General features: G+C 47.7%; 1 protein-coding gene across 1 annotated transcript in view; it reads right to left on the bottom strand.

The window, feature by feature from the left end:
• LOC138400080 (centromere-associated protein E-like) overlaps positions 1-24,017 on the bottom strand; it is an 86,187-nt gene extending 62,170 nt beyond the window's left edge. The window contains 10 exon segments of the mRNA XM_069494884.1: positions 6,082-6,276; positions 6,337-6,430; positions 6,613-6,855; positions 7,215-7,274; positions 8,737-8,914; positions 11,770-11,935; positions 12,201-12,271; positions 22,870-22,989; positions 23,547-23,613; positions 23,898-24,017. Coding sequence (XP_069350985.1) covers positions 6,082-6,276; positions 6,337-6,430; positions 6,613-6,855; positions 7,215-7,274; positions 8,737-8,914; positions 11,770-11,935; positions 12,201-12,271; positions 22,870-22,989; positions 23,547-23,613; positions 23,898-24,017 — 1,314 coding nt within the window.
• Between the last annotated feature and the right edge of the window lie 219 nt (positions 24,018-24,236).

Raw genomic sequence — 24,236 nt, 5'->3', positions numbered from 1 at the left:
TATACAGCCTAATGAGGTAGGTGCTATTTTCATCACTTTATAGAGAAGTTTTCTAAATTTTGCAGAGGTTTGTATCTTATTCAAAGTTAATTTCTAGAAGTGTGGTGGCTCAGTAGTGTTTGTATTTCGGGGCTGTTAGACTGTACAGCACATGCTACTGACCTCTACTTTATGCTGCCCCAGCAGAACAAGTGGTACCTGAGAGGCCCTGAGAACACCTGAGAGCACTTGAGAACACCTGAGAGCACCTAAGCATGTCCAGGAGCTCCTGAGAACACCCGAGAGCTCCTGAAAATGCCTAAGGTCACCAGGAGCACCTGGGCCCACTGGATTCTCTGACTGTCGTGTGGGGGAGGATGCCATGGAGCCATATTCTCCGGCAGGCCACCACTGGGCGATGAAAGTAAACAGAGGATGCCAGGTGTATGTCTCATTGACATAAAAAATGCCCACTGGAAAACCCGACAATCTCAGCCTACACGCTCGTGAGATGCATGGACAAAACACAGGTACGGAGCGGGCACTGGGATCTGTGTGTGCTGGTTTGTTTTTATCCTCTTCAGCTCTTGTCCAGATGTTGCAATCATGAAATCTCTGGGTCCGCACTTTGGGGTCACAGGCCTCCTGCCTGTCACAGGCCCAGGGTAAGGTGCGCAGAGCAGGACCCATGTTATTAGTGCATTTGTTTGCCACACTGTAGGCTCTTTTGACAGCCAGATTTCCTGCACAGCTATGTGGGAGCTGTGGCCCTTTAATGGACTGTTTAGAATAAGTGCCAATTAAAACACTCAGCAGGCTCAGCGTCGGCAGCCTCCAGCCTCGCAGCTATTAAATTAAGAATTGCTGCCGAAGGGCCATGCTGAGAGCCACGCGCAGCGGCTGGCCAGTCGCTGTACTGCCTGGCCATCTGTGCACCAGCAGGCCAGAGGACAGGACAAGCCATCCAGAAAGAGGCTGGACTACAGGAGAATTTTGTCTACAGAAGAGAGAATTCTATGGAGTCCCAATTCCAGCAAATTCAGGCAATTATTCTTCTGAGTACTCAAATATATTAGTCATCAAGATATTTTATTATAACTTTGTGCTAATAATTTAAACCGTCTCTTTCAGGATGTATCATCAGGACAGGATCTGTGGCATTCAGGAGCAATATTTGGCATCTATTGGGGGTTCACTACGTGCCAAGACTTATAAAATGCTTTATATATATATTAATATTTACCTTTTCAATCCCTTAGAATTATTCTTATCCATGTTTTACAGTTGTTAACTATGACCGAGAAAGAAACAAGAAGTAATGGACCTGTCTGGGCCCACCCACAGGGTAAGGGATGGGACGAGGGTTTGGCCAAGTTCTCTGGATGTCAAATCCCTGGGACATGCTTTGCCAAGGTGGTTTACTCTCCCTTACAAAGTGCCCTGTTGATAAAAGTAAAAATAGTCACTCTATACACAGCAGTTACTGTGAATAGGGTGCTTTTCTGAGGATTTCGCATAAATTAACTAAATCTTCACAAAAGTTTTAATGAGAAACATGTTGCTGTTTTATTGCCCTTTTTTAGATAAGAAAATTGAGACATAAATGGGGTAATTTGTCCAAAGTCCTGCACCTAATAAGTGTCAGAGATGAGATTTGAACCAGGAAACCTGGCATCAGGGACCGTTCTCATAACCTCCTTGCTAGCAAAGCTTGTCAGGGATGTCAAGAAGTCTGTGAAGCTGACATTTTATTATCAATAACAGGATGATTGGTCTGGACATTCACATGGTGAGTGCTAACATCAAAAAGCTACCTCTACCCCCCATTCTAATAAGCATGTTTATAAGCATTTTTCACATACATTTACATACTAATGCTTGCACTGTGGTCTCGTCCATTTTAGATCCCTGGGTCATAAGTAACTCACCTCTGGGAGGCTCACCAGCTTTCAGGGTTAGAATATTCACTGTCCCTGCTCCCAGCTAGGCAGCCTGCTTTAGATATTGTTAAGTACTATTGATCTGAGAGTCAGATTCCTCGAAGCCAGAGACCTCTGCTATCCACTGGGCACACAGCCCTTCTCCCAGACAGGGAAGATAAAGAGGCCCCGAGCCCTAAGTCTTTCCTGCTGGCCGTGGTGCTGAAACTGACATCTGGGTCGTGTATGGCTCAGGTGCAGAGGGCTCCATGGGCACCTCCTTCTTTACTGCCACCTGCATCATCAGGCAGAGTGTCACAAGCCACAGGAAGAATTTATATTTTTATCCAGATGTCATTGAATAGTGACTGGAAGTTTTTAAGCAAAGATAATAACATGATCTGTTTGGAGTTTTGGAAAGATCGTTTCTGTTATGGTGGAAATGTTGGCTGTTAAACCAAATAGACAACACTTTTAGAAATTGTGGCAGGATATGGTTGCTCTTCGGGCAAGAATCTTGGCGAAGATGGAGAGAAACACATAAATCTGAGGGATGTTTAAGAAGAAAGAACTTAGTAACGGCTTAGATTATGGAATGAGGGAGAATGAGTAGGCAAGGGGCAGTGCTGGGTTCCTGGCTTCTGTTACCAAATGAAAGCTCATTTATTTTAATTTGTTAGGGCACACTACAGGAAGAGGACTAGTTTCAGTGTGAGAGGGGGAAGATCATAAACTCTCTTAGGGGCTTGTTGTCTTTTAGAACTCTTGAGACTCCATGAAGCCACAGAGGCAGGGGCACACAGGTCTGAAGCTCAGGAGAGAGGCCTGGACTGGAGACAAACTCTGTATGTCATCTAGATACGATGCAATAGGACCCATGGGCTGTAGGATATATTCTAGGAAAAATGTGAGAAGAGTGAGAAGAAAAGTGGGCTTGGGATCCAGCCTTGAAGGATCCCAACTCATCATGCTCAGGTAGAGGACGAGGAGCCTAGAACGAAAACAGGTGGAGTGATAGCCCATCTCTGTCTTGAGGGCTCACCTGATCTTCCACCCTGTCTCCCCAAGGGCTAGCACTGAGCAGACACACAGGGCCTGAGCCTCTGCATTTAGAATGAGGCCAGGAAGAGAGCAAATGACATCCGATGGGGGGCCTGACATGGAGGAGAGGACCCTGCACGGGTTTGTGCATGAAGGTCACTAGACCATCCTACTGATGTTGTCGGTTTTGTCTATCCAGAAAAATACACGACACTTCTGCCTCCTTCTGCAAAATGCCGCCCCCCACCCCCGACATCACTCTAGCGGGTGGCTGGGGTAAAAGCAGTCATGTCCTTCCAGATTTGTTTCCTTGGCCAGCCCTTGACTTAACTAGGCCAGGCAGAGACCTTCCGGGGTTTTCTTTTCTTTAACACGAGCCCTGTGGGAACCCATCTCAGTCCCCCTCAGGGGCCCAGTGTGAAGCCTGGGCAATGCCAGGTAGATGCTGTCTGGGGACACAGAGGCCAGGCTGCAGCAAGCAGAGAGGAGACAAGGAGGGTCCTCAGCACTCAAACCTCTAGGCTGAGTCGTGTCAGAGGTTCAGCTATATTCCCAACCTTCCTGGAATATGATGTTTGATTACCTCCAATAGTAAATGCACCTTTTCACTCTGATACTGTCTTGTGTGAGATTTCAAGCACATATACTTACTTTGGAGTATCCTGATCCATAATTATAGTTGGCCCTCTGTATCCACAGGTTCCATACTTGCAGATGAAAAATATTTGAAAAAAAATAAAAATGACAATATAATAAAGAATAATACAATAAAAACAATACAGTACAACTATTTACATACCATTTTCATTATATTCGGTATTATGAGTATTCTAGAGATGATTTAGAGTACACAAGAGGATGTGTATAGGTTTCATGCAAATACAGCACCATTTTATATCAGGGACTAGAGCATCTGTGGATTTTGGTGTCCTCAGAGGACCTGGAACAAATGCCCCACTGATACTGAGACTTCAATGTTGGTCATCGGTCTCCAAATCCGGAAATCCCACTAGTTTCCCCTCTGGCCATGTAACTCGCACATGGGGCCCGAGGGGACAATGTGGAGCCCAGCACCCTCTGGGCCAGCGATGCCTCTGTCCTAGGCCCCAGCTGGGCTCCCGCTCTGGTTGCCAGTTCCTCCCCTGGCCCTTCTGTGGGCTCCTTCATGTGTCTCCTTCATCACCATCCCGTGCAGGTGTTTCTGCTCATTATTTTCCCCCTGTTTCTCTCTCTGGAAGACTTTCTTTCCTTTGTCCCTTCTCTCTCCCTGCTCCCCTCGATGTCTCCCTGCGTGCACAGTGACTGCTCAGTTGTTCTCTTTCTTTCCCTCACACACTTTCTCTTTCCCCCACTGGCCCGCTCCCTGTGCCCGCCCTCTCCTCTTCCCCCCTTTTTTTTCCTAACTGCACTTGGCTTTCTCTGCACCCTGGGCCCCACTTTCGCCTCTCCCTGCCTGCAGCCGTGGTGTCTGCGCAGGCGACCACCTTGGATACCAGCTCTTCCAGCCGGTCCTCAAGGAGGCCCCAGACTGTCCTGGCTGGGACATCAGGAGAGGGGGAAAGGGAGAGGGCTTCATTCAGCAGTCCCACGGCCTGCTCATGCCCATGCCCGGAACAGCAAACGCACACGCCTGGCCCCATTGACCCGCTGCTCCCCAGGGAGGAGCCATGCAAGGGCACGTGCTGCTCGGGCCAGCTCTTCCTAAGTCAGAAACGCTGATCTCCTTTCGGGACTCCTGGGCCAGCTGTGCTCAGATGTATTGGTGTTTATCTGCAAGCATTACATGATCATCTTCTTCTCGCCCCTGGTAATGAGCCAGATGTTCCTATAAAAAGCAAGTTTTCTCCTTTGCCTAATTTTGCTGGAAAAATCCCCAAAGGAGGGGATGAGAATGGAAGACACTTTTAATTTTAGAAACTAGAGAGCTTCGAACATCCTGGCACCTGTAAGAAAGTCCAGAAGTGTAAACGGGAGTTGTGGGTTAGGCAGGGCTGGGGAGGGAGCTCGTGCTCAGGCCTGGCAGGAAGACGAGGCCATGATCGGATGATGAGCCTGGATTTCCTTTAATTCCTTTCCCCAGAGTTTGTTTGTCCTTGTCTGCGAGGCTCAGTGGTCTGTGCTTTCCCAGTGGCCTTAGATACACTGCACTTCTCCTGAGATGTCCTGTTCATGCGGCTGCTCCCCTTGGAATTGGGATGTCAGCAATGCCTCTGTTTCAATTTCCGTTTCTTCTTAAATTTATTATTCTGTCAGAAATATTATGCCTCTGTTTCGATTTCTGTTTCTTCTTAAATTTATTCTGTCAGAAATATTATTATCACCAGTGGAATTAATGTAGGAAATGATTAATGTCTTCCAGGACATGAAATCTTTTTTTTTTTTTCTGTCCCCACAGGGAATGCTCATGAGAGTGTGTCCAAACCTGTCAGGACAGACCCCCTGAGCCTGGGCACAGAGGGCCAGACTGGCCCTCCCCATTGCATATCCAGACACCCAGGCTCTAGGGATGTGCTTCTTCCTGTGGCCACAGGAACTCACCCCGGGAGTACAGGGGAGGCAACATCAGGACCCCCGTCAAGGAGGCAGCTGTCAGGATACAGGAATCCAGAAGCAAGATGTCTCATGGCAGTGAGGACGATGGCTTCAGAGTTGCTCAAAGCAAAATCAGCCTTTTATCCAGTATGGTTTGAATGTTCATATCCTCTCCGGAATTTGCAGGTTGAAATCTAACCCCCAGTGTGATATTGAAGAGGTGGGACCTTTAAGAGGAAACTGAGTCACAAGGGCAGAGCTCTCACAAGTGGGTGAATGCCATTATAAAGAGGGTTTGCTGTCTTTCCCTCTCACCTCTGCCACGTGATGACACACCAAGAAGGCCTTCACCAGATGTCAGCACCTTTACCTTGGACTGCCCGGCTCCAGAACTGTGAGAAAGTAAATTTCGGTCCATTATAAATTGCCCAGTCCCACGTTGCTGCAATAGCAGCACAAAACAGACTAGGACACCATCCTACCTCGAAATTGTGCCAGTGCTCCCTGTCCATTGCTCTTGCTTGGTTGCAAGAAATTAGGACAAACACTTGCTACTATTCTCCAAAGCACCTCACACATAACAGGGGCCAAAGTGTTCCTTGAATCTTACATTGTGAACTGTCAACAGTCCTGGCTCTGCTCCCTTCGCCCAGCCCTTGCAGGCCCCGCAGGCCCCGAGGCCAGCAGCCGTCCCGGAGGTGAAGGGGTGGCTCCCGCGACTGCTCTCTCCAGGAGCAGGAACCCACCCTTCAGGGCCCTGTAGCTCCCCCTGCTCCTGGTGGCCCTCGGGCCTCTCTGCCACATCCTATGTGGGGACCTGGAGCCATGGCATGAGCTTACAGTGCAGACAGGTGAGAGGAGCCACTATGGGAGCCAAGGGACACTGGCCCAGGGCTGTCGCTGGGGGCACCAGGACAGCCGGGCTGTCACTCATGCTCTCAGCCAGAAGGACATCGGCCCTAGTTCCACAGAGAACTGAAGTGCTTTTGCTTATTCCCATGTTCATTGTAACGTCAAGGAGGGAAAAAGTTTCCAAAATGATGTGAAGAATTTCCTTTTTTGGGGATGGGGAAGAGACCTCAGGTGCCAAAAGGCTCCTACCGGCCCTACTGCTGGTCTTCTGACTTGGAAGCCAACTCACCTCTTCCTGTGGCTGGAGCCAGACTGATCCTGAGCCAATGCTTGCACGTGTGTAAAAATGTTCTTTATCTGGGTCCGGGCCCCGCTGCAGCCAGAGGAAGAAGCGGCAAGAGCAGGACTGGCAGCTGGAAGTGCAGGCTCCTGTGCTGGCCGCGGCTCTGGGGAGGCCCCAGGAGGCCACTGTCTCGCAGGCTCCTGAGCCGCCACCTGGGGCTCAGGCTTCTGCCACATGAAGTGTGTTGTTCTTCCCAAGGAAGGAGAGGGTCAGTCAGCATGGCCTGAGCCACCTGTCCTCAGTGTGAGTCTATGGGGGGTGGATGGCGTGGGGAGAGCAGGGCTGATGAGGAGCACCCTGCCCCTTCCCAGGACCCTCCTGGTCCTTTCATTCATTCATGCGTTCGTGCATTCATTTGTTTGCACGAGTTGGAGGAGCCAAGTGTTAGGTGAGGCTCTGGGGCTATGGAGTATGTTGCCTGAAACCTGGTAGAACTAAGCTTGGCTCCTTACCGCTCAACTAAGTCACTGTGACCTTGGTTTTATCATAAAATTACTCTGAGCCTATTTCAGTAAACAGAAAAGTATTTAATTACACCTACCCTGTACCTAAGGTTATTGGGAAGCATAATTGAGTTAACGGCATTCAAAAGGCAGTCATCATAGTGCCTAGAAAAGGGTAAACAAATGGTAATGACCATCAGAGCTCCCCTGCCCTTGGGGAGCCTTCAGCTTCCTGGGACTATATCACACAAGAAAATATGAGTGATAGTAGCTGAGGTCTGGAGGTCCCTAGGTGTCCCAGATTCCATTTTGGGAAGTGATCTGAAATCAGGGCTTCTGCTTCTCAAGCTCCTGCCTGTACCCCAGACATCTCCCAGACTGAATCTGTAGTGAGGTTGGATTCCTTGTCATCCAGGCTACTTCCCTTCTTCAAGAACTTTTGCAAAGCCTGCCACAGCAATGCCATGGGAACTCCTTCAGTAGCAGGGCCTATCTTGTGGATACTAAAGTAGAAAACATTTTGTGCTGATGTTTGGAAAAATTGACAAGTTACCAAGTGGGAGCACAAGTGAGGTTGTGTGAGTACATTTACGAGCACACACACATACACACTTCTTTTTGTATCTTTTTTCTTAAGGCATTTTGCAATGCTGATTGATTGCATCTTTAGAAAATTTCACATTTCTGGCCCTGTGGACAGAGTACATGCTTTTATATTTATCAAGGTCTCAGTTTGCCTGGAAAAAGAATAACAAGGTGCACAAGGGTCATAAGGGTGGGCCTTCGTAATGAGGAAGCAATCAGGTGACGAGTGGTGATTACCAAGAGAAATCAGCTATGGTGGAGAGTGTGCGGAGGCCAGCGAAGCATGTCCTTGGCTACCATGGCCCTTCGTGGTGAGCCCAGGCCTCTGTGAGCATGAAACATACCCTGAGTGTCATAAGGCCCCACCCTGCCTGCTGCCCTAGGTCCCTTCTTTCTTTCACACACACACACACACACACACACACACACACTCAGACAGTGTAGACTATGTAGTAAAAAAGAAAGACAATAACAGAACATCCCCTTGAACTAAGCACTGAAAAATACTGTAGATGAAGCAAAAATGAGCAAGACAGTCCCTGTATAAGGGGAATTCTAAAACCAGTGGGGGGGGAGACAGGAACACAGACAGCTGGCCTGTAGGACAGTCTGTTTATGATGCAGACTGAAGCATGGTAGTGTTTCAGACACTGGAAGCATGTCTGGAACCAGACCCAGAGCTGTGGCTCTGCTGATTTCTCATGGTGTAGCCCTGGGCAATTGGCTGTTTTCAGTGGTATTGTTTTCTCATCTGTACAATGTGGATGAGGATACTTATCTCAGAGGGGATCTGGAAAGAGCAAATAACAATTTCTAGACCCTGAATTTCAACAGACAGAATTTGAGTGAAGCTATGGCAGTGTATCATAGCAAAGGGGTTAACGTGGGCAAAGTCGGGGGGAAGCTGTGCTACTTGGGGACTGTGCAGAGGGGGCATCTGGACAAGGCCATGGTGAGTTCAGTGCTTCTTTTGCCTTCGATAGTGCTTTTCTTTCATTTTAAAGTTAATTCAAATCCCTCCTGGCCCTGCATGCTCACCTACAGTTTGCTACAAGCCGTGCTGGCCTGCTGCTCGGCCACCACGGATTCACACGCCGTGTGAGCTCCCTGACTCCTGATTAAGGGAGAGTTGGGGATGATGCATCTGCTGCTAGGTGAAGGGTACGACAGGCTTTTAGAGTCTGTGGCTCCTTCACCACTCATCCTATAGTTATTGGCCCCTTATTGTAACAGGTAAAGGCCTGAAAAACGGCAAAATGTATTATAACTTGTCTCTTTAAACCCCACCCCCTACCATTTTGTGAATTAAAATGTGCTTTCCTGCTCAAAGCCAGTAATCAAAGGGGCAGAAAAATGTTCTTTGTTTTCTAGTATCTTGAACCACAGGAGATGGCTCAACGGAATTGTCCAGAGGCCACGAGATCATCTTCATTGGAGATAAGGTTGACCAAAACCTCCAACTACAGTTATATCAATAGCCTAAAGCCATGACATGTGACACTGGTCACATAGACCCCAGCCCATCTCTGAACACTCCCCCTTTAAAAAGCCCTGTATTTCAGCAAAAAGGCAGGACAATGGTCTTTCAAGATGCTAGTCTGCCACCCTCCTCATTTGCCAGCAAATTAATAAAATTCTCTTTCCTTTTCCTCAAGCCACTTGTCCTTTTTCTTCTTTCTCACTGATTCAGCCTCAGAGACAAATACTGAACTTTCTGCTACAAAATTTGGCATCTCTGGGTGGGCCCATGGGTGCCCCAGTGGAATGGCACCCCATGACTGCTACTGGGGCAAGAACAGGCGGGGAGCAGTCCTGGGTCAAGCCATGGGCCTTTGCCAGTAGGAGCATTGTCTTTTTTTGGTGATGAGTAAGGGACAGCCCCAGCAGATGCTGGAGCCTATTTAGCTTTGGGGAACTGTGGTCTCTCCCTCTCCAAATTACATGCAACTCCTCATAACCTGAATCTCACTGAAGAAAAGGAAATGGATTTGGGAAGAGTTGGAATGCCTTGGTGCTTTTGGTAAGTTCCCCAGTGTGCACACTGAGACCCTCGTGTCCGCCCATTTGGGGAAGGTTGTGAAACTTCCAGCCCTGTAGTAGGGCATTTGTGGCACCTCAGGTGTGGAAATCATGGTAGATTGGAACTAGGAAAACTGGGGGATTAATCCCCCTTTTGATAAGGAGAATTTGGTTCTCTTTTGTATGGTTCCCACTTGTTTGGTAGGCTTGGCATTAAGATGGAGATTATATTGGGAAATGCCTGTATTGTCTACTTGTCAACTTGTGTTTATTGTTGTTGTGTGTGAGTTTTGTTTTAACATGGGAGGCTCCACTTCTATTCTATATGAAAGTCCCTTGGGGAGAATGTTGGCTGAATGGCCAACTTATAGCTGTAAGCCTGTGTCTAAAAAGAGAATGGTGTTTTATTGTAATACTGCTTGGCCAATGTACCTACTGGAGTGTGAGGAGGAGTGGCCGTTGAATGGAACCTTAAATTATCATACTATCTTACAACTAAAATTATTTTGTCAAAGATCAGGTAAATGGGACAAGATCCCATATGTATAATCTTTCATGTGACTGTATAATAAACAGGCTGAAAGGCCTGGGGCAAAGTTAATGGTACAAATGGAACCTATGCCACCAGTATGTGAGGATAGTCAGACCCCAGGTGATAAAATTGAGAAGGAATTAACCAGGTGGAATCTCAAGAAACCTTTCATCAATCCAAACCTTCAAAAACAGGATTCCCCACTGTTGGCTCTCCTATACCCACCACTGCCAGTGGAGGGGCCCATGGTCAGGGGAGGCGCAACTAGAAATGATTCTTTAATCCAATGCCCACCGGGTTATGACTCAGGAATGGGAATGGTCTCTCATTCCAAGACTTGGCAGGGAACTTAATTTGGCCAGAGGGCACCCATAGCTGGGGCAGGACAATTTCCATTATGGCAATATCTGATAGGGCACTTGAATGCACAAGGACAGCCAGCAGGGTAACATTGGATTTACAGGCCATTTTCCACCTCTGACTGACTGAATTGGAAAGACTCAAACCCAATCTTTAGAGAGTACTCTCAGAGAATGACAGAATTGTTCACAGCCATCTTTGCAATGCAACACCCCACTTGGGCAGACATACAGGTCCTACTGAATATATTGCTTACTGCAAATGAGCACACACTGGTGGTGGACAAGGCCAAGGGGGAAGCACAGTGTCTCCATGGTGAGAATCCTAATCAGACCCCAGACCTCAATGCTGCCATTCCGATGGCAGAACCAATTTGGTATCTAACGCGGACACAGACAATGTCAGAACAAATCACTACAGAAAGTATATTTTGGAAGGCCTCTGGAGGGGAGTGCCTAGATAGAAGAGTTTAAACAAGGTCCAAGAATTACAACAAAATGCTAATGAAGATACTTATACATTTCTGGAATGCATCTATCAGGCATATCAGAAATATACAGATGCAGATTCAGAGGCCCTTGAATATTTGTACACAGTTAATATAACTTTTACAAGACAGAGTGTTCCAGATATAAGGAGGATAACTGTAATATGTAGAAGGGTCATTGACATGAATCTCTCACAGCTTGTTGATATTGCCTTTAAAGTATATAAGGCTAGAAAAGAACAGAAGCTAAAACCAATGTGTGTTTTGTTAACAGTCCTGACCAAGAGTCCTTTTAAGATAGTCCAAATTAAAGAGCAGAAAAGTTGACCCTAGGTTGAAATACAATCAGTGTGCTTTTTTTTTTTTTTTTTTTTTTTAAAGAGGAAGGACATTGGAAAGAACACTGCCCCAAATTACAAAGGGCTCCAGGTAATAACAAAGTCTCAGGAAAGCAAATGGTTTCTCAAGTCCGGGACTCAGATGATGAATGAAGGGGCCTGGGGCTCCATGTCTCACTGGTGGCTATGATCCAAATAGCTCCACTGGAGACCCAGGCACAATTGACAGTGGGAACTTGATTGGAGGACTTTTAATTGACACAGGAGCTACTTTTTCTGTTCTAAATTCTAACTTCTCTTAGCAAGGACATGGGGGAAAACACCAAGTGGCAATGGTACCTGTGCAGCAGGAGAGCACAGAGGCCTCAGGGGCCATGGAATGGGAGGCCATGGTGGAGTCTGTGGATGCTTCAGCAGTGGCATTGATGGCCTGGGTCATGGCCTTGGTCATGGCCATGGTTGGGGCAGGGGCCAGGGCCAGGGCCAGGGCCAAGTCCACAGAGCTCTTGGAGACAAGGCCAAGGACCAGGAGTGGATGCCTGTCACCAACCTGGGCTGCCTGGTCAAGGACATGGTGGCAGTGGTTAGGGTAACAGGTCAGACTTAAGAATGACCCATACAAACTCCTGAGTGCCAACTGGGAGGATGAAAGTGCATACACAGTTTCCTTTTTCCATTTGACCAAGGTATGGACCCCCTTCCTCCGTACAAAGTAATATTGGACCCCCCCTTTATATCAGAGGTAACTCAGCAACTAAGTAAAGCCCTACCAGAGCATCTATGTTGGGGACACGATGGAGAAAGGGGATGGCAAAGGACCCCTCCTGTGCAGCCAGAACACCTAGGAACAGGAGAAGCACCTCACCTGGCCCCACAGGTCTTACTCCCCAAGCTTTGAGAACTTGAGAGGTTGCTATACCCCGAACTGCAGACCCCCTTGGCTGCCCCTGGAATACCAGTCCTACATCTAGAATGGAAATTGCATGCATCCCAGAGACCTTAATCTATGGGAAAAATGGAGAAAATAAATCATCCTTTAAAGAAAACCATAACAAGACTGATGTAGGAAACCCATCCAAAGTGAGACAAGGTGTTGCTACTTGCCCTCCTCCAGATAAGGGTAGCCCCTGGAGGCAGGTTTAAGTTAAGCCCAACGAAATAGTTTATGAGAAACTCTGGGGTTTCTTTTTTCCTGGAGCCCTTTGTAATTTCAGGCAGTGTTCTTTCCTAGCACCCTGAACCAAGTATGCTAATACAAACATACATGGGGAAAAAAGAGTAAAACAATACGTCAAAAAGATAAATCAAATTCTAGCCACTGTACCTGAGTTTGCCTCTTTCAGGTCTGTGCCCTAGTTGGAAGCAACCCCTCTATCCCTTCAAACCAGGAGACCCATCTTGCTTACAGCCTGGAAAGAACGGGGATCCAAACAACAACTGGCAGACAAATGGAAGGGACCCCATGAAGATGGAGAGACAACTCCTTAATGAGTATTTCACAAACTATCACCTCTTTTGCTGATCTGTCTCACTGCTGAATTTGTCATCAACACTAATACCTCCATACTCCCAGAGGGCCCATGTTTCTTTCTTACCCAGCCCTGTCTCAGACATTATGTACAAGGCGACAGGAAGGACCCACAGTCCTACTGGTGTCTTAGATACCAAGTGGGGGAAAATCCCTCTTATCAGGGGCACTCCATTTAGCCTTATCAATCCTCACAGTTGTAGTTGCTGCTTATGCCCTTTTGTCGTATGGGAATCTGTTGCATTCTTTATTTTTTGTGAATCTACTACCAATGCTTTGAGAAACCAGAAAGAGCAATGGCATAAATAAGTATAAACCTTCAACCTAAAACATCACCCCAACTAAGCAGGAAGTAGATCAATGCCACGTTGCCCCTGCTCCCATAGATGTAGAAGGATAGAATTGACAGTGGGGAACATGGAGCAGAGGTAAAGGTCTGAAAGAGAGCAGAATGTATTAGGAGTTGTCTCTTTAAAACCCACCACTCTTTTTGGAAATTAAAACTTCCATTCCTGTCCAAGGCCAGTAATCAAAGGGGCAGAAAAAAATGTCCTTTGTTCTGTGTTTTGTAGTACCTTAAACCACAGGGAGATGGCCAAACAGGATTGAGCCGGGGAAGATGATCTCCAGCAGTTACAAGATCATCCTCAATGGAGGTACCGGTGACCAGAACTACCAACTACAGTTAAACAACAATAGCCCAAGGCCACAACATGTGACCTGTCCTAGTGCAGGCAGCTCAGGGGCATCTTGCTTGCTCTGGGAAAAGGCCTCCCTCACCCACCCTCCCCAAGGGTCCACAGGAGCCCCAGGGATTTGGAGGAGATGCGTTTTAACGTAGCTGAGAATTAGGAGGCACCAAAGGAGCTGGTATTACATAACCTTAGATGAAAATCTAGAACCCCTTTTACTTAGAAAAGGGAAAAAAAAAAAAAGTCCAGCAACAGCACACTGGAGAGTTTGCGCAGCGGTGCTCTCTGTTCACACTGCTTACCCCGAGTTACAGTTCTCAGAGCCTCTGTACACAAAATTTTAAAAATAAAATAAAAACACCTCCTGGGACTACAGTGGGACATTCATACAAATAACATGGAAATACCTTAAATCTCTCTTCCCAAATGTGAGCCTTATTAAATCCTGCTCCTAAAAGGCCGTAATTTTTTATTCAAAAGCCAGAAATAGAGATAGAAACAAGTGGCTTGACCGCTCCATCTCTTGAGTCGGGCCCATGCCTCGAATCCTGTCTCCACCACTTACTTGCCGTGTGACAAAATGAGGCTGGAGTCTGAACAGCCCTGAGGGTCTGCAGTGAGCCTGGTGGAGCCCAGGGGAACAGATGTCACAGGTCTCCCTCTTGACACTCCCAGAGCGTGAAGGGGAGTCCCCCCAGGCACAGCTTCCAGCTCCCTGGTCCTCCTGCCAAGCCCACACCTTGCTTGCTTCTGAACCTCACTCTGGAGTTGAATATTCACTTCTAAGTGTTCCCATGTATTCATGTTAAAATACATTTGATAGCTTTACTTTTATTAATCTGTTTTATTTAGAGCTGATTTTTCAGTGAACCTTCCTTGGGCTAAGGGGAAGTTTTCCCTTTGTCCCAACTGTCCTCAGGAGCCAGTGTGAAGCTGCTCTTCTGTTAGGGGACACATGAGCAAACACCTCAGCCCGCTTTCCGTAAGTTGCCTCTCACAAAGGGAAAGTAAGACTGCCCAAAGCCAGGCTCACCAACAACATCGGTCTACAGATTAAACACCATCCCAATTCAAATCCTATCAAGTTTTGTGTTTGTGAGTGTATGTACAGGTAGAAAATCTGATTCTAAAATTCTTATGAAAATGCAAAAAGGGAGTAACCTTCTTGAAAGAGAAACGTAGCTGAAAGGCTAACACAACCCAATATCAAGACCTATAACACAGCTCACTAATTAAGACAGCTTGGTATTGGTGCAAGGGGAGATGAACTTAACAATGGGACTGAGTAGAATCTAGACTGATCCACGCATATAGGATTGCTGGATCTGTAACAAAGGTGACACTGTAGTGTGGTGGGAAAGATTGACTTGTCAGTAAGTAGCACCAGGTCACAGGGACATGAAAACATACCCGCGTGGCAATTAATGGGAGACAACCACCTTGTAGTACCCGCTGCACATCCTGCTAAAGGTAAGTATACACAGACTGTGTAAACTGACAACTCCATTCCTAGATACATATCCAATAGAAATTCAAATGCTCTCTGAACAACACATCCCAGAATATTCTCTTTATAATAGTGATTAACTAGAAACTATCCAAATGTCCATCAATAAAAGAATGGTGAAATGCACTATGGTATAGTCACATGATCCAATACCACATGGCGAGGATAAGGAGCCACCCACACCCGTGCACCGTAGTAGTCATGACTCACATACACATAAATGGAGCAAAAGAAGCCACAGAAGAACACATATGGACATGATTCCACTTATGTGCTCTACAAAGCCAGGCAGCCTCATCTGTGCTAACCGAGGACAGTGGGGACCTCAGTGGGCAGGGCGGGAGCAGCAAAGGAGGCCTCTTGGGGTGCTGGCATGTCTTTACTCTTGGTCTTGGTGCTGATATACAGATGCACATCGTATAAAAATGCATTAGGCTGCACACTCAGCACAGGTGTGTGCACATAGTACTTCAATAAGAACATGGAAACACTCGAGGTCCAGAACCCACACTCATCCTCAGCCTCACCTAGGATGGCTGGGGTGTGGGGAAGCAGGGTCGAGGTTTGGGAGGTTTTCCTGAGTGGTCTCAGATCAGATTCTACTCCCCACTTATGAGCGAGTCTCCTGAGGGCAAGGGCTGTGCTGAGTCTCTCATGTTACTCCACTAAGCAGCGCTGTAGCCCTGAGGGGCAGGTTTTGGGATCCATTTTACAGATGAGAAAATCTGTGGACAAGGAGACTTGATATCTTGCCTGTGATTATACAGCCAGTGAGTGGGGTTGTCGTGGCCACAATCCCAGGCCATCTGGCTCTGAGTAACCACATTGACTCACCCCGTGCCCACCAGAGACCACTCCCCAGCCAGTTATAAGACTGTACGCCCTGCCCTCCAGTTTGCTTGAGACGCCCAACACACCACTCAATTTTCCTACAGTCATCCCTGCCCCCCGTGCCGAAATCCTGACATCCGTCAAGGCCCCTGACTCCTGTGGCTGCCACTTGCAACCATCCCAGAAGCCCCTGGTTATATCCGGGGGTGTAAAGCCATCCCCATACTTTGAGCTTCCCTGCAGGCGCTCACCTCACTCTGCCTCAGCAGCGTGTATGGGTGCACCGTGCTTCTGTCATGTCACCATCTGTGGGGTGATGTGGCTGTCTGGGGACTAGGTAAGTGTCACTGTCCCTTCTCACTGTCCCCTAGCTCCCAGCTGAGGCTGTGCACCCTGTGAGAGCAGGATGCCTCTTGGTCAGGGGTGTGAGGAGCCGTAACTAGGCTGGTCTCCTGGCCCTAGTACACTGCAGGCCTTGGAGGGCAGGGATGGGGGCTTCGAGCCCTGAAGCTCATGTTTATTGGGTTGCTACAGAACATGCCGCAGAGCTTCCCCTATTTTTTTTTTAATGGAGGGGCAGGGGTGTCAGCGCCAGAGGCCAGATCTTTGCCAGGTGGAGAGAGGACACTCTCATGCCCCACCCCCAGTTTCCAGCACATCTCTGGAGCCCAGGGCTTTGGAAGCAGCAACAAAGTAACACTGGATTGGGGAGGAGGAAGCACAACTTTATTTTTTGGCCTGAAGGTGGGTTGGTGTTTTGGGGAATTCTTGGGAACAGAGCATGTCTCTGCAGTTTCAAACCTGGGGATGCTGGAGGAGCTTAGGCCCAGCCTGGGGTGGGTGCATTTATTTATAAATGTTGAGTGGGAAGTGGAAGTTGCTGGAGAACATATGGCCAAAGGTAAAGGAGGAGCATTACCAGTTGGAACCCTGCAGGGCGGCAAACCCGGAGGCCGATGGAGAAAATGGAAGCAGCAATTCGGAAGCACTCATGCACCCAGCAGTCACAGAATGAAGCCTTGCATCTTCAGCCTAGAGCCATGCATCTTAGTACTTCCTGATGCACCTTCCTGAGAGCTTTGTACTCCAGAAGGTAGAGAAAGAACAAAGGACTTATGTGTGATCAAAAAGGAAGACAAGTTTGGTGACATAAACATGGTAGAAAGCAGCAGAGAAAATGGTTCACACCATACAGCCCTGACAGGGCCCTCCCCAAGGTCCCTGTTAACCCCACAAGTGCCCCCCTCCTCTCCACAGCCCATGCCCTCACTCCTGGGTGCCATCCCACAGTCCAGGACCTCCCCGGCTTGCATCTGAACAAAGGGCTGGCCCGAGGGAGGAGGGTGCATGGGGATGTGGGATGCTCACGCTGACCCCGCCTTCAGGAACAGCCCCGTCAGCAGCCCCTGGTGTTAGGAACCTGCTGTGTGTGGTCTGTGTACTTTGCTGAAAATTAGATAATTACTTGAGCAGCAAAGAGTTGTTGGTTGCCTTGACCAATAATTCAAGGAAAGAAGGTAGATGCCAGTTTGGAGTGGATCAAGGCATGAAAAGGAGTTGAAGATGGCCAAGCAGAATTTGTTGTTAGTTTTTGAAGACATTTACTATACACAAGACAAAAGAAATTAGCCTGCTATAGTAGACTGAATGTTTGTGACCCTGTGCCCAAATTCATATGCTGAATTCCTCATGTGATGGTATTGAGAGGTGGGGAGGTGATTAGGAAGGTGATTACGTCTTAGCCACAGAGCCCTCAGGAATGGGATCAGTGCATTTATAAAAGAGACCCCAGAGAGACCTCACCCTTCTACCATGTGAGGACGAAGTGAGAAGACAGCCATCTAAACCAATTTGAAGTCCTGTAAGCAATGCTCCAATTTCTCCAAACCTTTGACAACACTGCTTATTTATTTATTTTTTAATTTTTTCTATATCACTGTTATTTCTTATAGCTGAGTAATACTCCATGGTATACATATACCACAATTTACTAATCCATTCATGAATTGATGGGCATTTGGGTTGTTTCCACATCTTTGCAATTGTGAATTGTGCTGCTATAAACATTCGGGTACAGGTGCCTTTGTCATAAAATGACTTATGTTCCTCTGGGTAGATGCCCAATAATGGGATTGCTGGATCGAATGGTAGGTCTGCTTGAATCTGTTTAAGGTATCTCCATAATGCTTTCCACAGGGGCTGCACTAGTTTGCAGTCCCACCAGCACTGTATGAGTGTTCCTGTCTCTCCGCATCCACGCCAACATGTGTTGTTTTGGGACTTTTTGATAAAGGCCATTCTCACTGGAGTTAAGTGATATCTCATTGTGGTTTTGATTTGCATTTCCCTGATGATTAGGGATGTTGAGCATTTTTTCATATGTTTGTTAGCCATTCTTATATCTTCTTTTGAGAAATTTCTATTCATGTCGTTTGCCCACTTTTTGATAGGGTTGTGTGATTTTTTTCTTACTGATTTTCCTGAGTTCTAAATAGATTCTTGTTATCAGTCCTTTATCTGATATGTAGTATGAGAAATTTTTTCCCCATTCTGTAGGTGGTCTGTTTATTCTTGTGACTGTTTCTTTGGCTGTGCAGAAGCTTTTAAATTTAATTAGGTCCCATTCATTTATTTTTGTTGTTGCTGTGATTGCCTTAGGGGTCTTCTTCATAAATTCTTTGCCTAGGCCAATGTCTCTAAGAGTTTTTCCCACATTGTCTTGTAGAATTCTAATCGTTTCATACCTGAGGTTTAAGTCTGTTATCCACCGTGATTGATTTTTGTGAGAGGTGAAAGCTGTGGGTCCTGTTTCAGTCTTCTATATGTGGCTATACAGTTTTCCCAGCACCATTTATTGAATAAGGATTCTTGTCCCCAGAGTATGTTTTTGTCCGCTTTGTCAAAGATTAGATGGCTATATGAGGCTGGTTTTATATTTGGATTTTCTGTTCTGTTCCACGGGTCTGTGTCCCTGCACTTGTGCCAGTACCAAGCAGTTTTAAGAACCACAGCCTTGTAGTATAGTTTGAAGTCTGGCAAATTAATATCTCCCATTTTGTTCTTATTGCTTAAAATTGCTTTTGCTACACGGGGTCTTCTCTGATTCCATACAAAGTGTATAGTATTTACTTTTTGATTGTTAAACCAACCTTGCATTTTCACTTGCTAAGTGAAATAAATCTACTTATCCATAATGTATTACACATTTTGGATGTTACTAGATTCAATTTCCTAATACTTTGTTAAGAATTTTTAATCTGTGTTTATAAGAGATGTTAGTAATAACCTTCTTTTCCTCCTTCTTCTCTTTCTCCTCATCTCCCTCCTCCTTCTTCTTCCTTTTCTGTCTTTGTCAAGGTGATTTTGATGCCTTCATCCAATGAGTTCGATCATTTTCCCCATCCTCTGTTTTCTGAAGGCATTCGGGTGAGATTGGTTATTTCTTCCTTGCAAGTGTCAAGCACTGTTCTATTCATTTAGTCCTCACAGATAATCTGGAAGGTAAGTGTTTTATAGGTGAGAAATTTGAAGCTCTGAAGTGCTAAAGAATTTGACTAGTGTCATCAGGCACTTACCAGAGTTAGCTCTGAACCAGGCCTGTCTAACCGAAAGCTCCAGTCGTGTTTATTTTGTGTCCCCACAAGGAAGGACTTGGTGGGCTCCTGAAAGGCTCATTGACTGCCGGAGCAAAAGCCTACACAAGCCTATCCCTCCCTCAGCTGAGGGGATGCACAGCTGGACTCTTCTCGAAAAGGCCTCCAGTGTCTTTATAAGCAAGGGAGTGTCTCCAACCAGGATCAAAATGATCCCCGTGTCTGGAGAGGGTGTTACAGGAGTGAACAGAGTTACTGTGGCAGTAGCCAGTGCGTGAAGCTCCCACAAGCCAGGAGAGAAGAACTCCACCTGCTCATTGCCTCTCCCAGCCTCTAGGTAGGAATCTGCCCCGGCGAGGAGTTCCTGGGGGAAGGGGACGGTTGCTGTGTTGTTTGGAGAAGGGACCCAGGGAGCCAACTGGAAACGGCAGCCCCATGCGCACCGAGGACATGAGCGGGTGCACGTTTCCTTGAGTCAGGAGCTGGGCCTGGGACCACCGTGGGGCTGTGAGATCCGCAAAGGAGGAGCAGGCTGGGATCGTCCCGTGACTTGGGACCTGCTCCAGGAACCCCGTAGCTTCTATCAGTCAGATACTCACTCCCACCTCAGTCTCATGGGAGTCATTTTAAACACGCAGAAACGGGATTTAGAGTCTGCTGATTTGCAATTTAAGTTCTTTTAGATGCTATCTTTACTTTTCCACTGTGTAGGGGGAAAAGGTTTACTTTGCAAATTAAAAGAATGATATTTCAGTAAGAATTTTACAGTTAAAAGAATAAATATTCTGTCCTGCTATCCAATCACCACTGAGAGTCTGGACCTTTCTACTTCCCGCCCCAGCTGTGCCACAGGCTGGAACCTGGGAGGAGAGCGGGTGGGGCCTGGATCTCCTGGGAGCAGAGAAGCCAGGCATGCGTATTGGCTTTGGAAAGAGAAAGACAACTTCTTCCCAGCAGATTTGCTTATCTCCAGTGTTTGACTCATTTTGAATATTAGAAAAAGCATCTATGAACCTTCTGAAGATAGGAAGAGATGGGCCACACCTAGGGAATTAAAATTTTGCCCTGGAAAAGTGGAAGTCCACAGACCCGTTGTCTAGAAATGTGAGGTGGCTGAGTCTCTTGGAAAGCAAGGTTTGGTTCTCTGTTTTCCATCTGTTTCTGCAGATGAAGAACGTGCGCAGGGAGAGCGGCTTCCTCCTCTGCTACTAGAACAAGCAAGGTGTGGGCTCTGCAGGAGGACCAGGGAGCTGGAAGCTGTGCCTGGGGGGACTCCCCTTCACGCTCTGGGAGTGTCAAGAGGGAGACCTGTGACATCTGTTCCCCTGGGCTCCACCAGGCTCACTGCAGACCCTCAGGGCTGTTCAGACTCCAGCCTCATTTTGTCACACGGCAAGTAAGTGGTGGAGACAGGATTCGAGGCATGGGCCCGACTCAAGAGACGGAGCGGTCAAGCCACTTGTTTCTATCTCTATTTCTGGCTTTTGAATAAAAAATTACGGCCTTTTAGGAGCAGGATTTAATAAGGCTCACATTTGGGAAGAGAGATTTAAGGTATTTCCATGTTACTTGTATGAATGTCCCACTGTAGTCCCAGGAGGTGTTTTTATTTTATTTTTAAAATTTTGTGTACAGAGGCGCTGAGAACTGTAACTCGGGGTAAGCAGTGTGAACAGAGAGCACCGCTGCGCAAACTCTCCAGTGTGCTGTTGCTGGACTTTTTTTTTTTTTTTCCCTTTTCTAAGTAAAAGGGGTTCTAGATTTTCATCTAAGGTTATGTAATACCAGCTCCTTTGGTGCCTCCTAATTCTCAGCTAAGTTAAAACGCATCTCCTCCAAATCCCTGGGGCTCCTGTGGACCCTTGGGGAGGGTGGGTGAGGGAGGCCTTTTCCCAGAGCAAGCAAGATGCCCCTGAGCTGCCTGCACTAGGACAGCTCATGGCGTCACCTGGACTGGACTCTAGCCATGGTATAGCCCTGGTCTGTGTGTGTGTATGTGTGTGTGTATGTGTGTGTGTGTGTGTATGTGTGTGTGTGTGTGCGTGTGTGTGTGTGTGTGTGTGTGTGAGATACGACATTCCTCTTCTTTGATTCCAGGCTAAAGATAGAAGGATGTGCTGTGTGTGTCAAATCCTGGGGCCCCGGGAGGAGATGAGGCTCTGTGCTCGGCTGGGCAGACAGGCCACTTCCGTTTCCTGCTTCTCCTTTTTCTACACATCATTGTCCTCTGAGCATCTTCTGTCAGCTGTTTAGTGTATCTCATTCTGAAATTCTAAGGCTGAAACTTCTGTCTTCCTACCTTTTGACAAATAACATACATCTTACCCTCTGCTGTCTAGGTACAAAATGCATTTGCAGTATTTTATTCTCTCCATTTCTCTCCCTTGACCCTTTGGGTCCTACGGGCACAGCACACAGACCTGGCGTGACATGACCACAGAGCTTCAGGTGAGACACAAACAGCTGGGACATTGTGGCCTACTCCATGCCACAGTCCTCTTTGTCAACAATGAACTAGGGCCAGGGATGTTAAGTATCTTGCCAGAGATTCCACACCTCAGCGGGTGTGGCACGACACGAGGTATATATCTGGTCTCCGCCCCAGTTCCTGGCACAGAGTCCTTCAACCCTAGGAATCTCCTGAGTGATGAGAGTGTCTTCTGCATGCAGATGGGATGACCCCTGTCAGGAGGGGGTGCACAGACAGCTTCAGTATGGGGGCTGGTCACCAGGAAGACTAAAAACGTGATCATGGAACTTTCAGTCCCATCTTGACCTCTGGAGATTGAGTTCAATCACCAAACGGCCAAGGATTTAATCCGCCGTGACTGTGTAATGAAACTTCCGTGCAACCCCTAACCTGCAGGGTTCAGAGAGCCTCTGCGTTGTGGCCTGCAGGGAGCATGGAGGGAGGCATGCCTGGAGAGAGCCTGGGAGCCCCGTGCCCCGCCGCCCATACCATGCCTGGTGCATTTCCACCTGGCTGCCCATGAGGTGTATGCTTTATAATAAAATGGTAAACAGAAGTGTTTCCCTGGTTCTCTGAGTCATTTTGGTGAATTATCAAACCTGAGCAGGGATGTAGGAACCCGCAAATTTGTAATCAAGATAGACAGAAGTTTGGGCAGCCTGGGCACCCATTTGTACTTGGCAGTCTTGTGGGAATGAGCCATTAACCCTGTGGAGTTTCATGCTAACTCTGGGTGATGAGCCTCAGGATAGGATTGAATTGTTGGACGCCCAGCTGGTGTCAGACAATTGGCTGTGATGTGGAAAAGCTCCACACACCTGGTATCAGAGAAGACATCTGATGTGGGGCAGAGCTGGTGCCAGAGCCAGGCCTCCTGGGGCCCTCCCCACAGCACCGTCTGAAGAAACTCTCCTCAGGTGCCTTCTGCCGAAGGAGTCCTAGGAGAGCACGGGAGGACCACACTGCCCAGCCATCCAGGACCAGCGTAGACAGGGAACAGGCAGAGGACAGGCATTCCTCCCTGCTGTGGCTTGAATGCATCCCTCAAAGTCCATGTGTTGGAAAGTTTATCCCCAGTGCAACAGTGTTGACATGTAGGAACTTTGGAGGATACTTAGGTCGTAAGGGCTCTGACCTCATGAACAGGTTGACGTCATCATCTCCAGAGTGGGTTCGTTCTCTCGAGTGGGCTTGTTACAAAGGTGAGTTTGACCCTCCTGCCCTCCCACTCTCGCCTTCTCTTGCTCTTCCATCTCCCACCATGGGATGCCACAGCACGAAGGCCCTCACCAGATGCCAACTCAATGCTCTTGGACTTCCCTGCCCCAGAACTGTGAGCCAAATACATTTCTGTTTGTTATAAATTACCCGACCTGGGGTGTTCTGCTATAGCAACAGAAAATGGACGCAGATGCTCCCTGACCACATTGCTTAGAAGGAGACAGAAGGGCCAGGCCCACAGTGGACTCGCACTTGGGTATGTTCTTGTCCGTACCTCCCCTCACATGCACGATCATCATGGGTGTGGGGGATGAAATAAAACCAGTCAGCGCTGACTGCGTCTGGAAAATGGCAGAAAGGGAAGTTATTAATGGTCAGCACATTCATGAGTTGTTCGACATGTTATGATTTCTGTCTTATCTCAAGGCAGCACTTTAATAAATCCCACCCTGAGCTATCCTGAACTGAGTGTACTGAGTGGTCACCAGCCAAGCTCCCCAGGCCCCGAGAGGCCAGGAACACACAGTTCACACATTTGCTGAATTCAAGGATTCAGGCTCACCCTCCCAGACAGCACTGCCTCTCCCCAGGTGAGGAGACTTATTCTCCACCTCCTCTTCCTCACCCTGCTCCGCACTCCAGGTAGCACCAGCCCGTGTAGGCCACAGTGGTGTCTGATAAATGCCCCTGCCTGGCTGGCTCTCGGTCTGACCGTGCCCCCCACCACAGTTGCTCCTGCCTTCATCCCCCAACACTTAGTCCACACGCACCTGTCTTGCCCTATGGGGTGAGCAGCTCATGGTGACACAGCCCTGTCCCACTGGAAGCTGTCACGGGAGCTGCCCTGTGTTGGTACCAGGCCAGCATCAGCCTGCTAGGCTTTGGCAGCCCTCAGCCCGGGTGGGGGTATTACCACGTGGGAAGCAAGAACGTGTGGGCAAGAGGCAGAGGAGGAGGCAGAGGA

Source organism: Eulemur rufifrons, chromosome 19 (genome assembly GCF_041146395.1).
Source record: "Eulemur rufifrons isolate Redbay chromosome 19, OSU_ERuf_1, whole genome shotgun sequence".
Classification (NCBI taxonomy): domain Eukaryota; kingdom Metazoa; phylum Chordata; class Mammalia; order Primates; family Lemuridae; genus Eulemur; species Eulemur rufifrons.
Note: the sequence above shows the minus strand (reverse complement) of the source record. Positions and strands in the feature narration are given on the sequence as shown.